The sequence below is a fragment of the Silene latifolia genome, chromosome 2 (genome assembly GCF_048544455.1).
Source record: "Silene latifolia isolate original U9 population chromosome 2, ASM4854445v1, whole genome shotgun sequence".
NCBI lineage: Eukaryota > Viridiplantae > Streptophyta > Magnoliopsida > Caryophyllales > Caryophyllaceae > Silene > Silene latifolia.
In genome coordinates this window covers 2,455,719-2,471,046 of record NC_133527.1, presented here as the reverse complement: position 1 = coordinate 2,471,046, position 15,328 = coordinate 2,455,719, and the positions used below count along the sequence as shown (strand labels likewise).

Genomic DNA, 15,328 nt, shown 5'->3' with positions numbered 1-15,328 from the left:
AGGAAATGCGAAAACATGGTAATTCGGGTCCCAATAGTCAAGACAAGCATCCAAGAACGGTTTAACAACCTTGATAAGTTTCAAACTCAACAATGATCCAAAACTATAAGCACCCATATCATGTTTCTCCATATTCGAAAATTCATTGGTCCATTCCTTCACGCGAATCTCCAAAGTATTCATGATGAGAAAATTGTTTTGAGGGTTTTATGTAATTAGACGAAGAAAAGACGAAGGATTTGTGTGAATAAAAGCTCCATCAACGCTTCTATTTATACTAATTTCTGTTTCCAAAAATCTGCCATAACAGAACACTTTGGGAACAGGCACAGCACCTGCTGCGCCTCTTCAAAGGAACGCAGCTCATGCTGCGCCTCTTCCTCAGCCTCACTTCTGTGATTTTCCGCGTTGGATCTTTCCTAATTCCATGACGAATAATTTCCTATTCCTACGGGTTATTATTTTGGTAAATACGTGAAGATTACCATGTTTCGGGTTTCCTAATTTCGCGGGCACGCATTTCGATGCGACATCGACATTTTCGCCATTTTACCACATGTGCACATTTTCATTTTAGGAAATAAATTTCATTTTCATTTTTAGGAAATAAACTTCATTTTCATTTTTTAGGAAATAATTTTCATTTTAACGAATCTCAACATGTATATATTAATTTTCATTTCTTAACTTATAGATTTCCTTTTTTCTGTTTTTAGGGGGTAACCCTCCCTACCGTCCGGTCATTTCCGGCCAAATTTTTGCATTTTGGCATTCTTTTGAGTCTCTCGTTTTGCGCTAATTAAGGCCGTACATATGTACAAATGTATGTTTTGCGTGTTGATTTCTATGTAAATTTCGGCAGCATGACGGCGTAAACCGTCGTCTACCAAACCTGTTCAAAGCTAACCTGCAGGTACAACCAACGCAACCCAGCAGCAACGGCACTCAGGCCATCCCATATACACCAAAAAAGGGAAATGCGCAACAAACTGGGGGCTCTCGCCCCAAACAAAGTCCAAAAAATGTTCAAAATGATGGTCCAAATGTACAAATGTGCAAAACAAACAAAAACACAAAACAAAAGCTAAAACTACTGCTGGTCACCCTCCAGCTCTGCAGCCCTCACCGTAAGAGCGGCGATCTCGGCATCTCGAAACTCGAGCTCCCTCAACAAACGAGTTGTCTCCTCCCGAGACTGGGTCAACTCTCGCTCCAGCTCACGGTCTCCCTGTAAACAACACAAAATTGGCTCATGTCAGTCGTTTCAAACAATTACAAGGGAAAAGTCAAAATTTAAAAATGGAATAGACACAAGGTTCATACCTGATGGCCTCGACCACCGACAAGTGCCTCGACGGCAGTAGCTCGCAGCCGGTTGGTCACCCTCCATAACGCCACAAACCTAGACGGCGCAACCTGCATTTTCAAAAAGAAGTCCTCAATAATTGAACAAGCTCAACCAAATGTGTTCTTACACCAAAGTTATGCAAAGTTAGAGGTTTACCCTCCGAATCAGATGCTGCCAGTCGTCTAGGCCAGCATCCGTCACAGCTACGTCAAAATCACGCAGCTCGGAGATCGTCGTCCTCCCGGTCGCGTCAGTGTACTCGAGGGTCTCGGGGTACGCTGGGGGCTCGATGCCCGCCGCCTTGACCTCCTGAAAAGTCAAATATCACTCATCAACCGATGATCTTTCATCATAAGCTCTCAAAAGAAAATCAAGAATCAAGAAGAGCATAAATACTCACCACTACCGGCAAGTACACCAACCTCCCGTAGAGGAACGCCGAGTAGTCCTCGCCAAGAAGAAGGAGGGCGTCACCACTAGCGCCAGCCAAGTCCGCCTCCCTCTCCGCCTCAGAAGGCTCCCTGAACATCGTCCTCGGAGGGTCGATGGGAACCGTCAACGCTTCCCGAGAGCACTGACGAGCCAAGCGCTCGCCCAAGTACCATACAGGACCCATCGGCGCCCTCAACAGCAGTCGGCTCGAGCTCCTAGGTCGAAGGACCTCAGCCACAAAAGGAGGTACGTCAGCGTACTCCGCCCAAGGCCTGGGCACCCACTGTGACAAGACAAATAAGGATCATTCCTATGACCGATAAAATGAAGAAATAAAGCAAATAAATAAATATGAAATGCTTACGCTATCCAGCTGAAGAGCGTTCACATCCCGCCGGTAGACGTTGTGAGAAGAATGCTTGCTCTTCGTCCGGCACAACACCCAATCCCTCACCACGGGATAGGCCTTCTCCAGCGGCTCCGTCCTCTCCGGCGAGAGGCTCGGGAAGTAGAAGTACACCCACGCCTGCAAAGCAAGATAACCAATGACGACCTTTTGTGATTTGATAAAGAAAAGAATTCATTTTAGTCTGAATGAAGGTTCATACCTCCAGCAGCAGTCCAGGGCCGACAGCGCTAGGAGAAGTCCCCTTCTCCATCAACTCCGGACGAACCATGGCCCTCATGAAGCGGATGAGGACCGCAAAACCAGCAGTGACCCAGTCCCAACGCCCTAGGGAGCTCAAGTCAGAAAGGAAGGGAAGAAGCTTCGTCGATGACCTCTCGCCCTTGTCTCCGAGGTAAATCGAAGACGAAACCACGAGCCACAAACGAGCCCCTCGCTCACCAGACAGGGGAGGAGGAGCCGTCTCCCTCCCGTCAATCGTCACCAGCGCCGGGGTCTTCCCCGCAAAGTAGTCTCGAAAGTAGGAACTGGGTATCAAACCCGGCACCGTAACAGCCTTCGGCGACAAGTTCCAGCCGATCAATCTCCTCGCCTCGGCCGTATCCGCCCTCATGGCAGTCTCCGGCCACTCCACCTCCTCAGTCCCGCGCGGCAGACCAGAAATCATGCCGTAGTCCTCCAGAGTGACTCCTACCTCACCAAAAGGCATGTGAAACGTAGAAGTCGTATCCCAGAATCGGTCCAAGAAAGCGCGGACCAGGCTAAGGTTAGCCCGCAACTTCCTCTTCGCGATGTCCCTCCAGACATGCACCAAAGGACCGAACGCACCACGCTCGATCATGGCCCTCTCCTCCGCCGACAGCCGCTCGTAGTGCTCCATCGCTGTCGTGTAACCCGAGAACGACCTGATGTTCCCGGCCTCCTATTGTGATTTGAAATAAAAGTTATCTTTAGTTTTGAATGAAAATTGAAGAGATGTGAATAAATGAATGAAAGAGGACGAGTAATGAGTAGTGAATTCCTATTTACCAAACTCTTCACCGTCCTGTAGGACATGTGACCCTCTGCAGCCCACAGCAGGTGCCTACTCTCCCAAGTCTCAGCCCACTCGGGAGCTCCTCTCAGCTGACGACCTCCTCGTCCGACGTTGGCCCGTCTCGGGGCCTCCTCCTCCTCAACAGCCTCCTCCTCATGGGCCTCGCCCCCAGCAGCGCCAGCCATCACCGCAGCGGTGAAGGCCTGCTCCAAAGCCTCCTCGACAGTAGCAACGTCTATCTCCATGGGTGTCCTCCCAGAAGTAGAAGCCTCATCACCTGCAATATTAAAGCAAATTTAGGCCGCGTCACGTGACGACAAGCCTTGGTTAAGGGATTTTCGAGCCCTGGAAACCCTGAAATCGCTCTTTTCTCGCCATCCTTGGCCATATTCTCACTTACCTGATCACTCATGTGGTAATTTGGGTTAAGTCAAGCCTAATGTGAAGCCTAGTTCTGGGTTCAAGTCGAAATTTCGGCAACATTTCGTTATAATGGCGATTATGCCCTAGAAAAGTACCCTGAAAAAGTCGTCACAAACCAAAATTCCGAAATGATAGAAAGTTTACCCATCATTCAAGGGTTCCAGATATCAAGTTTCATCGCAAATGGGCAATCCTAAGGCTATTTTCGAAGCAATTTACGGTTTAGCTGTGAAACCGTCTCAAATTTCGCTCAAAGGCTCAAAATTCAACGAAAATTCAAGACAAATACATGGTTATATTCCTAATGTTACCAACTATCCATTTCAAATGTCAATTTGACAAGGCAAATGCGTTTGGGGGAAAAGTCCCAAAATTTCGTTCAAATGGGTCATAAACCCTAATTTTTTCGGCCAAAAATTGAGCAAATATGGATGATTAATGCAAGATTAAGACACATACCTCGATTAGTCATGATTAATGCAAGCTTTTGGATCAAACCTTGGCGGAAATGGTGAAGATTTGAGAGAGAAATTGTGTGAATTGTGTTTCGAACAAATGAATATAAACCTCTGATTCATCGCGTTTTTACGCAGAAAAGACACTTTGGGGAATAGACGCAGCAGGCGTTGCGCCTCTTCCAAGAGACGCAGCTCTTGCTGCGCCTCTTCCTTATGTTCCCTCCATACAGATTTTCAAAAATTCGTTATGAATTCGTTATATGTGGGCCCATCTTTGGTGCGCCTCTTCCCCGATGCTATTTTATTCTTTTGGTCCGTTCGACGATTTTCTTCCGTTCCGGCCCGTATTTCCAAGCCAGCAGCAGACTATTGCATATTATTTATTCCTTTCAAGACCTTTTGCTTGTCGCAACGAGCATTTATTCCTTCACAGAATTCGACACACCTTCGTTATGTTTCCAGCAAGAGTAAGCGGATACACTTTCCCTCTCATAACATGAAGAATATTTCCCAATCATGTCTCCAGCGAGAGTAAGCGGACGTACTGTCCCTCTCAAGACATAAGATTAACATCTACCTAAGCAGATTTCCCCTCAGCAGTTCCCGCCTGTGTCCTGCTACTCGCAATTATTTCTTACACATCTACCTAAGCAGATTTCCCCAACAGTTCCCGCCTGTGTCCTGCTACTCTATATTTCTTGTTTCCCCGCGGAGTGCGACAAAGGTGTTGTTCTCCAGAAGTTCCCAAACCCAAAGCCTTCCTTCTTAGGTTCGTAAACCCGAAATTAGGATTTTTAACCATAGGATCCCAAATCCTTTTAGGTTCATAAGCCTTTAAGTTCCCAAACCGATAAAGTTCCTATACCCAAGCTTTAGTTATCCTTAAGTTGAACTTATATTTTTGGCCTCTTTCCCGCCGATGCTTTCCTTTAGGGCCCCATACCCTAGCACAAATCCTTATATATCCTTTAGGTCTTACCCTTAGCTCCTACGCTTAACCTTAGCTCCTATGCACCTCCGGAAGCATCTCAAAAGAAGTCTCAGGTATGGTTTCTTCTTATGGCTGGCGAGCCTCCTTACGTAGTCTAATGGACTTTAAACGACCCTCCCCGATAGTCGACAGACTCTAAAATGTTCCCGACGACAGGTCCTTGGCTCAGACCCCTTTGAGCCGCCTCGCGTCGCCATAGTCGTCGGGTTGTAATCTTCGATTGACCTGATGGCTATACTTTGACTTTCGCCTTGTCCAAGCCTCAGTGAAAGTGGGGGCTCTGTAGATACCTCATTTCTGCACCTCCCGCAAACCACCCGGTGATGATTAGGCCGCATGTTTGATACGCGAAACGATTTGTGACAGTTCGTAAGATTATCGTCAGGTGATTGCTCAAATATTAATGTCTACCTCTTAGTTGTCATCTACGTGCCGATACGGTCGTTTTGACAGTAATTAGAGTACATTCGGAGTCCGGGCCTAAAACCGTCTCCATTTTCTAATAACCGTTAAATCCCGAGTCAGAATGTTCTGGAATGTTCCGGATATTTCTATTCCATATTTCACAATTTTAATCCTTTGGTAAACAAATCTCCGTAATATTCACATAAGATATTAAGGAAAACCAATTTATTTCCGTCCTACCATAACTTAAACACGAAAATCTTTCTTCCGCAGGAGGAAACCCCTTGGGAACAGACGCAGCAGGTGCTGCGCCTCTTCCAAGAGACGCAGTGGCTGCTGCGCCTCTTCCCAGGCCCTTTTCTGCGTATTTCTCGTATCTTTTTCATATCTTTCCGAGATTCATTTCCAAAGAGTCTCCGAAAACCCTATTTCTTCACGTGATTAGTATAAATAGGAGCCTTCGCTCCTCATATTTCTCACGCGAGTGTCCGCCCTTCTCTTATCCCTTTGCATTCTAGACTTTGTTCTTACTTTTTGGCGTCTACGTGCTTGAACTTTCGACCACGTAAGCTCGGATCCTTCTGAGTACCAGCCTCCCCGTTTGCATGACCGACCAATTTGACCAACTACACAATAATCAACTTAATTAACTTAATCGTTTTCCTCTTACGAGGGCACTTTCTTTACATTCGCGTCGAGCATCACTAATCGATATCTTAGTCCTTCTCGTTTCGTCAACATGTAAGTCTGAGGGTGTATAATCTCTCTTTTGTTTATTGTATTTGTTTATTGTAATCATCAATTGTAAGATTTATGTCGAAAACACCGATTAAAACCGATTTCTAAAACCATATTTAAAACCTTTTTTACGGATTTCCAGTAGACAGACGTCGAGAAAGGACGCAGCAACTGCTGCGCCTCTTCGAAGGAGCGCAGTTCCTGCTGCGCCTCTTCGTGAGGCTGCCGCAGTTCCTGCTTCCTTTCTTCTTCCTTCGTCCTCTGTAATTCGTCAAAATTCTTTCTTTTCTTTCGTTTGTTTGTTAATTCTTTGACATCATAGCATATAATTAACTTGTATATTAGTCATCATCATTAACATGTAATTTATCATTTAAATCCGACCTAAATCCCAAGTAATCTCATATTTGCGGGTTTTTGTCATTAAATTCAATTCCGGGTTGTAGAAATTCGATTCGTTCAATATTGAGTTTCTGGAATTCGTCTTTGATATAGTTTACATCTGTTTATTATCATATTCATTGTATATTCGTCATTAATTCATCATGTTTAGCTTATTTCATTCACCCATGTCACTAATATTATTCACTTCTGTAATTAATCCATCTTAATTTCGTCTCACTCATATTTCATTGTTTTCATGACCCATTCATATGTTAAATAACCTGCTAAATCACTTTCACTCGAGTACATATATTAAATCATCCATTAAAATCACCAATTAGCATTAACGACTTGCAATTACGGCTTCACAGCCAGAACTGAGCCAAGGAACAGACCCAGCGTCTGCTGCGCCTATTCCAAAGGACGCAGCTCTGCTGCGCCTGTTCCTGGCTGAGTTCTGTCCCTGAAGTCCGTTTCTGCCTTGACTTAGTTATTTAGATTACGTATTAATTGACTATTAACCGTATCATCACCTTCTGTTTTGTTCGTTAATTTATTCTTTTATTCTTTCTCTCAAATTATCCGTTTTAAAGGTATTATCGACATAAATCGCCTAATCCATTGTAATTATTGTAATTTTCGTTATTGTAATTTATAATTATTGTATTTCTTTTATCGCTTGAATGTTTTCACATGTAATTAAGCATTAAATCCTACTTCGACATCAATTGTATGTTAAATTAATTGTTCACCGACCTAGTCTAACCTTCACATGTTAGGATTAAAACTTGGATGTTGCATTGCATGCATATAATCGACGATATATCAAGTACGAATAACTTCCCTAATCATTAGTAGAGGCCGCTATCGAGGCGGGCGGGATTAGGTGTTCGATCAAAAGAGCCTCCTAATACGTACCCTCACCCCTTACTCCAGATCTCCATGAGCACCCGTGTTCATTGGCATCCACGAGAGTCATTCTAGGCATAGAATGCTAAGGGTAACGATTGCTTAGTGTTCATGTCTTTACTTTATGTCTTGACATGACATGAGGTATTCGAACGGTTCCAATTTCCCATAAAAATTGGTGGCGACTCCATACAAAATGCAAACGCTTGTTTCTCTTTTCCTCCCAAGCGCCCCCGTGGGCGGCCCGCTGTCCACACATCCTCAAATAACGAGTATTAATAGATTATTCACGATTATCCGAGGTTCGATGAATGCTGGTTTATGGCATACCGGCACATCCAAATGTTTTCGGTTGGTACTCAAATTTTGCGTGACCGCTTTATCTGACCCGAGGAACTTTCTATGTGATTTCTGAAGAATTTTTTTTCGGAACCCTGGAATCCCGAAAAACCGTGTATTATACAACACTTCAATTTGAGCCGTTTGGGAGGTCGTATCGAACCCTGTTTCTTTTTTCCCCCGTATTTCAATCATGCATCCGGGCTCATTTCAGAAGTTAACCTGCTCGATTTTAGCCTCAAATAATGGGCATTAATAGATTTTTCACGATTATTCGAGGTTCGATGAATGTTGGTTTATGGCATACCGGCACATCCAAATGTTTTTGGTTGGTACTCAAATTTTGCGTGGCAGCTTTATCTGACCCGAGGAACTTTTTATGTGATTTACGGAGAATTTTGTTCTGGGACCCTGGAATCCCGAAAAACCGTGTAATATACACTTCAATTTGAGCCGTTCGGGAGGTCGTACCGGACCCTGTTTCTTTTTCTCCCTGTTTTTCAATCACGCATCCGATCTCATTTCAGGAGTTAACCTATTCGATTTCAGCCTCAACTAACGCGCATTAATAGATTTTTCACGATTATCCGAGATTCGACGAATGCTGGTTTATGGCATACTAGCACCCCCAAATGTCTTCCGTTGGTACTCAAATTTTGCATGACCGCTTTATCTGAAACTAGGAACTTTCCATGTGATTTACGGAGAATTTTGTCCCAGGACCCTGGAATCCCGAAAAACCATGTATTATACACTTGTATTTGAGCCGTTCGGGAGGTCGTACCGGACCCTGTTTCTTTTTCTCCCCGTTTTTCAATCACGCGCCCGATCTCGTTTCAGGACTTATCCTATTCGATTTCAGCCTCAAATAAAGAGCATTAATAGATTTTTCACGATTATCCGAGATTCGACGAATGCTGGTTTATGGCATACCGGCACCCCCAAATGTCTTCCGTTGCTACTCAAATTTTGCGTGGCCGCTTTATCTCACCCGGGGAACGTTCTATGTGATTTTCAGTGAATTTTGTTCCGGGACCCTGGAATCCCGAAAAACCGTGTATTATTCACTCAAATTTTTTGGGGAAGGCACGATGGGCCGGCACGCGGGCCGGCCCAGCACGGCCCAATGCCAACTCTAGTCGTACCGGACCGTGTTTCTTTTTCTCCCCGTTTTTCTATCACGCATTCGAGCTCGTTTCAGGAGTTATCCTATTCGATTTCAGCCTCAAATAAAGAGCATTAATAGATTTTTCACGATTATCCGAGATTCGACGAATGCTGGTTTATGGCGTACCGGCACCCCCAAATCTCTTCCGTTGGTACTCAAATTTTGCGTGGCCTCTTTATCTGACCCGAGGTACTTTCTATGTGATTTCCGGAGAATTTTGATCCGGGACCCTGAAATTCCGAAAAATCGTGTATTATACACTTCAATTTGAGCTGTTGGGGAGGTTGTACCGGACCCTGTTTCTCTTTCTCCATGTTTTTCAATCACGCGTCCGAGCTGGTTTCAGGAGTTAACCTATTCGATTTCAGCCTCAAATAACGAGCATTAATAGATTTTTCACAATTATCCAAGGTTCGTCAAATGCTGGTTTATGGCATACTGGCACCCCCAAATTTCTTCCGTTGGTACTCACATTTTGCATGGCCGCTTTATCTGACCCGAGGAACTTATTATGTGATTTCTGGAGAATGTTGTTCCGGGACCCTGGAATCCCAAAAAACCGTGTATTATACACTTCAATTTGAGCCGTTCGGGAAGTCGTACCGGGCCCTGTTTCTTTTTCTCCCTGTTTTGCTGTAATGTGATCTATAAGTGCATTTCCAAGGTGTTATGCTCTAGATTGGCTGTTGTTCTCCCTGAGTTAATATCTCAAAATCGGGGGGGGGGGGGGTCATTAAAGGAAGAAGCATAATGGAAAATATCCTGATTTGTCAAGATATTGTAAGATTATATGAGAGAAATGCAGCATCTCCAAGATGTCGTTTTAAAATGGACCTTCAAAAGGCTTATGATACAATTGAATGGGTTTTCCTGGATGACATGCTGAAAGCCTTAAAATTTCGAGAGCAGTTCGGGATGTGGATAATGCAGTGTGTCACAACTGCTACTTACTCCCTTAATCTTAATGGTAATGTATTTGGTTTCTTCAAGGGGAAGAGAGGATTAAGATAAGGAGATCCTCTCTCTCCTTTGCTTTTTACCATTTGCATGGAATACCTAACTAGACTGCTGGCCTACACTACTGAGGGACCTGGATTTAAATATCATCCCCTCTGTAAACCCCTCAAGCTTACTCACCTTATGTTTGCAGACGATCTTTTGCTTTTTTGTAAAGGAGATGTTCAATCAATCATGACTATTCTCAGAACCTTCTCTACTTTTTCAAAGAGTTCTGGCTTAAACATGAGCAAAGGAAAGTCCAATGCCTATTTTAATGGAGTGAATGAAGACCTTCGGAAAGACATTCTCCAAGTTTCAGGCCTCGTGCAAGGTAATCTCCCTTTTAGATACCTTGGGGTTCCCATAAAGACTACAAGACTGAATGCACAAGATTGTGCCCCACTCATTGATAAGCTTATGAACAGAATCAGGGGTGTTGGAACTAGGAAACTATCCTATGCAGGTAGACTAGTTCTAGTGCAATCAGTTTTGAAGACCCTCCACAACTATTGGGCTGCAATGTTTATTCTCGCTAATGGAGTTATATCCAAGGTGGAATCTATTTGCAGAAATTTTCTGTGGGATGGGAGAGTGGACTATATCAGAACACCTCTTGTCTCATGGGAAAAAAATTTGCAAGCCAAAAAGAGAGGGAGGGCTGGGTCTCAAAAATGATGTCTTGTGGAACAAAGCAGCGGTTGGAAAATTGGTGTGGTGGATAGCATCCAAGTCTGACCATCTCTGGGTCAAATGGATAAGTCACACATACCTAAAGGGCCAGAATTGGCAAACTTATTATCCTTCCACAAACTCAAGCTGGAGTTGGAGAAAAATTTGCCAAACTAAAGAAATCTTTACTGATGCCTATACTCAACAGTTATGGAAGACTCAGAAGGGACATGAATACACCATTGCCAAGGGGTATAAGTTCATTCGTCAAAAACAGACTGATGTTCCATGGGTTTTGTTAGGCCTGGAAATCCACAGACCTTCCTGATAAGTATCTCATCTAAACTTGACTGCCAGGCTGTCAGGCTATCAGGGCACATGAAGATAGGCGCCAGGCCATGGAGAGGACAACGGTCAAAATATCAGGACGATATTAGACCATATACGCGTGTTATAAAGGAATTATATACGCAACATTAAGTGTGAAGATTTCGCAGTAAATGCAGTAATTAAGGGAGGAATAATTAGCAATTATTACCGGTAATAATGGAGAATAATCTACATTTAATACCGTATCAAGCAGTCGTTCAGGGAAGAAGCCTATATAAAGAATACTTTGTAGATATTGGAAGCAGATCATTCACACACAAGAAGGAGCATACGCAACACTTAGAGAAATATAAACACTAGTATAATCATACAATTATTCTCCCAAATTACATAGTGAAATCCTCTCCTGGCTTGGTGCCCGTGGTTTTTTCCCATTCAACGGTTTTACACGTACAAAATTCTTTGTCTTGTTATTATTATCGTTATTTCGTTTACAGCTTATTATTGTACCCTGACCAACAGACTATCTAGAGCTAGTTAACCTTACACATCTCTACCCTGACCTGATTTCGCCTTGCGCAAAATCCACACAAAACAGGTTTCACATATTTGGAATAGGTGGACTATCCCTAAACATAGTTTTCTGGTCTGGATTTATCAACACAATGGATTAAACACGAAAGACAAGTTACATAAGTTTGGGGTCAGTATGGATTCTACTTGCTGCAAATGTGGCCAAGACAGGGAAGACAATAACCATTTGTTCTTCTCTTGCCAATACAGTAGACAAATCATATTTAAAATTGGGAAATGGTTAGGAATGAATATACCTTACCAGAACCTGCAGATTTGGAGAGAAAACAGAAGGGGATCCAAACTCAAGCGAGGTTTGATTAATGCCACTCTGAACGCATGTATGTACAATATCTGGCTCCAATGGAATCGCTATCGCTTGGAATTGCAACTTCTCAGACCCACCATTGTTGCCAGACAAATCGAAGCTGAAATGAGAACTCGTCTACGAAGCTTGATTGTTCTACCAGTGAAAGACAAAGATAAGCAATGGATACAAAACATTCTTGTACTGGATTGACAAAAACGAGAACTTTATTTGATGAGTAATGGAGGATACCTCAATGATGATGACGATTTCCCTGAGATTGTTGTCTGATTTAGGGTTTGTCTATCTGATTTTGTCTACTTTCCCCTTTTGTGCTTATGGTATTGGAGTCCAAGGGGTGGGCCTATAGGATTTGGGCTGGTATCTTAGTCTCTTATAGTTTGGTTTGAGTTGTATTCCGGACTTTGAGTGTGGGCTCCTCTCAATGTAGGGTGACGATCTTTTTTGATATTAATATATTCTTACATTTTATCAAAAAAAAAATTGAGACATTCGGCAGGTCGTACCGGACCCTGTTTTTTTTTCCCCTGTTTTTCAATCACGCGTCCGAATTCATTTCAGGAGTTAACCTATTCGATTTCAGTCTCAAATAACGAGCATTAATAGATTTTTCACGATTATCCGAGGTTCGACAAATGCTGGTTTATGGCATACCAGCACCCCAAATGTCTTATGTTGGTGCTCAAATTTTGCATGGCCGCTTTATCTGACCCGAGGATCTATGTGATTTCCAGAGAATTTTGTTCCGGGACCCTGGATACCCGAAAAACCGTGTATTATATTATACACTTCAATTTGAGCCGTTCGGGAGGTCGTATCGGACCCTGTTTCTTTTTCTCCCTGTTTTTCAATCACGCGTCCGATCTCATTTCAGGAGTTAACCTATTCGATTTCAGCCTAAAAAACGAGCATTAATAAATTTTTCAAGATTATCCGAGGTTCGACGAATGCTAGTTTATGGCATACCGGCACCCCCAAATGTCTTCCGTTGGTAATCAAATTTTGCGTGGCCGCTTTATCTGACCCGAGAAACTTTATATGTGATTTCCGGAAAATTTTGTTCCGGGACCCTGGAATCCCGAAAAACCGTGTATTATACACTTCAATTTGAGACGTTCGGCAGGTCGTACCGGACCCTGTTTCTTTTTCTCCCTGTTTTTCAATCACGCATCCGATCTCATTTTAGGAGTTAACCTATTCGATTTCAGCCTCAAAAAACAAGCATTAATAAATTTTCCACGATTATCCGAGGTTCGACGAATGCTGGTTTACGGCATACCGGCACCCCCAAATGTCTTCCGTTGGTACTCAAATTTTGCGTGTCCGCTTTATCTGACCCGAGGACTTTTCTATGTGATTTCCGGAGAATTTTTTTCCGGGACCCTGGAATCCAGATTTCAACCTCAAATAACGAGCAATAATAGATTTTTCACGATTATACGAGGTTCGACGAATGCTGGTTTATGACATACCGGCACCCCAAATGTCTTCCATTGGTACCCAAATTTTGCGAGGCCACTTTATCTGACCCGAGAAACTTAATATGTGATTTCCGGAGAATTTTGTTCCGGGACCCTTGAATCCCGAAAAACCGTGTATATACACTTCAATTTGAGACGTTCGGCAGGTCGTATCGGAACCTGTTTATTTTTCTCCCTGTTTTTCAATCACGCGTATGAGCTCATTTCGACAGTTAACCTATTCGATTTCAGCCTCAAATAACGAGCATTAATAGAATTTTAACAATTATCCAAGGTTCGACGAATGCTCGTTTACAGCATACCGGCACCCCCAAATGTCTTCCGTCGGTACTCAAATTTTGCGTGGCCGCTTTATCTGACCCGAGGAACCTTATATCTGATTTCCGTAGAATTTTGTTCCGGGACCCTGGATTCCCGAAACACCGTGTATTATATTATACACTTCAATTTGAGTCGTTCGGAAGGTCGTATCGGACCCTGTTTCTTTTTCTCCCTGTTTTTCAATCACTCGTCCGATCTCATTTCAGGAGTTAACCTATTCGATTTCAGCCTCGAAAAACGAGCATTAATAAATTTTTCACTATTATCCGAGGTTCGACAAATGCTGGTTTACGGCATACCGGCACCCCCAAATGTCTTCCGTTGGTACTCAAATTTAGCGTGGCCGCTTTATCTGATCCGAGGAACTTTCTATGTGATTTCCGGAGAATTTTATTCCGGGACCCTGGAATCCAGATTTCAACCTCAAATAACGAGCATTAATAGATTTTTCACGATCATACGAGGTTCGACGAATGCTGGTTTATGCATACCGGCACCCCAAATGTCTTCCATTGGTACCCAAATTTTGCGAGGCCACCTTTATCTGACCCGAGAAACTTTATATGTGATTTCCGGAGAATTTTGTTCTGGGACCCTGGAATCCCGAAAAACCGTGTATTATACCATTCAATTTGAGACGTTCGGCGGGTCGTATCGGACACTGTTTATTTTTCGCCCTGTTTTTCAATCACGCGTATGAGCTCATTTCGAGAGTTAACCTATTCGATTTCAGCGTCAAATAACGAGCATTAATAGAATCTTAACAATTATCTGAGGTTCGACGAATGCTCGTTTATGGCATACCGGCACCCCAAATGTCTTTTGCTGGTGCTCAAATTTTTCGTGGCCGCTTTATCTGACCCGAGGAAATTTGTATGTCATTTCCGGAGAATTTTGTTCCGGGACCCCGGAATCACGAAAAACCGTGTATTATACACTTCAATTTGAGCTGTTCGGGAGGTCGAACCAGGCCCTGTTTCTTTTTCTTCCAGTTTTTAAATCACGCGTCCGAGTTCATTTCAGGAGTTAACATATTCGATTTCAGCCTCAAATAACGACCATTAATAGATTTTTCACGATTATCCGAGGTTCAACGAATGCTGGTTTATGGCATACCGGCACCCCCAAATGTCTAACGTTGGTACTCAATTTTGCGTGGCCGCTTTATCTGACCCGAGAAACTTTATATGTGATATCCGGAGAATTTTGTTCCAGGACCCTGGAATCCCGAACAACCGTGTATTATACACTTCAATTTGAGACGTTCGGCAGGTCGTACAGGACCCTGTTTCTTTTTCTCCCTGTTTTTCAATCACGCGTCTGAGCTCATTTCGAGAGTTAAACTATTCGATTTCAGCCTCAAATAACGAGCATTAAAAGATTTTTAACGATTATCTGAGGCTCGACGAATGCTCGTTTACGGCATACCGGCACCCCCAAATGTCTTCCGTTGATACTCAAATTTTACATGGCCGCTTTATCTGACCGGAGAACTTTCTATGTGATTTCCGGAGAATTTTCTTCCGGGACCCTTGAATCCAGATTTCAGCCTCAAATAACGAGCATTAATAGATTTTTCACGATTATCCG

The 15,328-nt window shown here is 43.3% G+C and overlaps 1 protein-coding gene across 1 annotated transcript; it reads left to right on the top strand.

The window, feature by feature from the left end:
* The first annotated feature begins 9,865 nt into the window (after positions 1-9,865).
* On the top strand, positions 9,866-10,711 carry LOC141627085 (uncharacterized). The gene is made up of 2 exons (XM_074440566.1): positions 9,866-10,004; positions 10,188-10,711. The coding sequence occupies exons 1-2, from the start codon at positions 9,866-9,868 to the stop codon at positions 10,709-10,711; spliced, it is 663 nt and encodes a 220-aa protein (XP_074296667.1).
* The last annotated feature ends 4,617 nt before the right edge of the window (positions 10,712-15,328 follow it).

Excerpts from the sequence above, each read along its gene's own strand:
- LOC141627085 (XM_074440566.1), top strand. The coding sequence starts at position 9,866 with ATGGACCTTCAAAAGGCTTATGATACAATTGAATGGGTTTTCCTGGAT. Across the intron at positions 10,005-10,187 it reads TTACTCCCTTAATCTTAATG|ACGATCTTTTGCTTTTTTGT; the intron begins GTAATGTATTTG and ends TTATGTTTGCAG.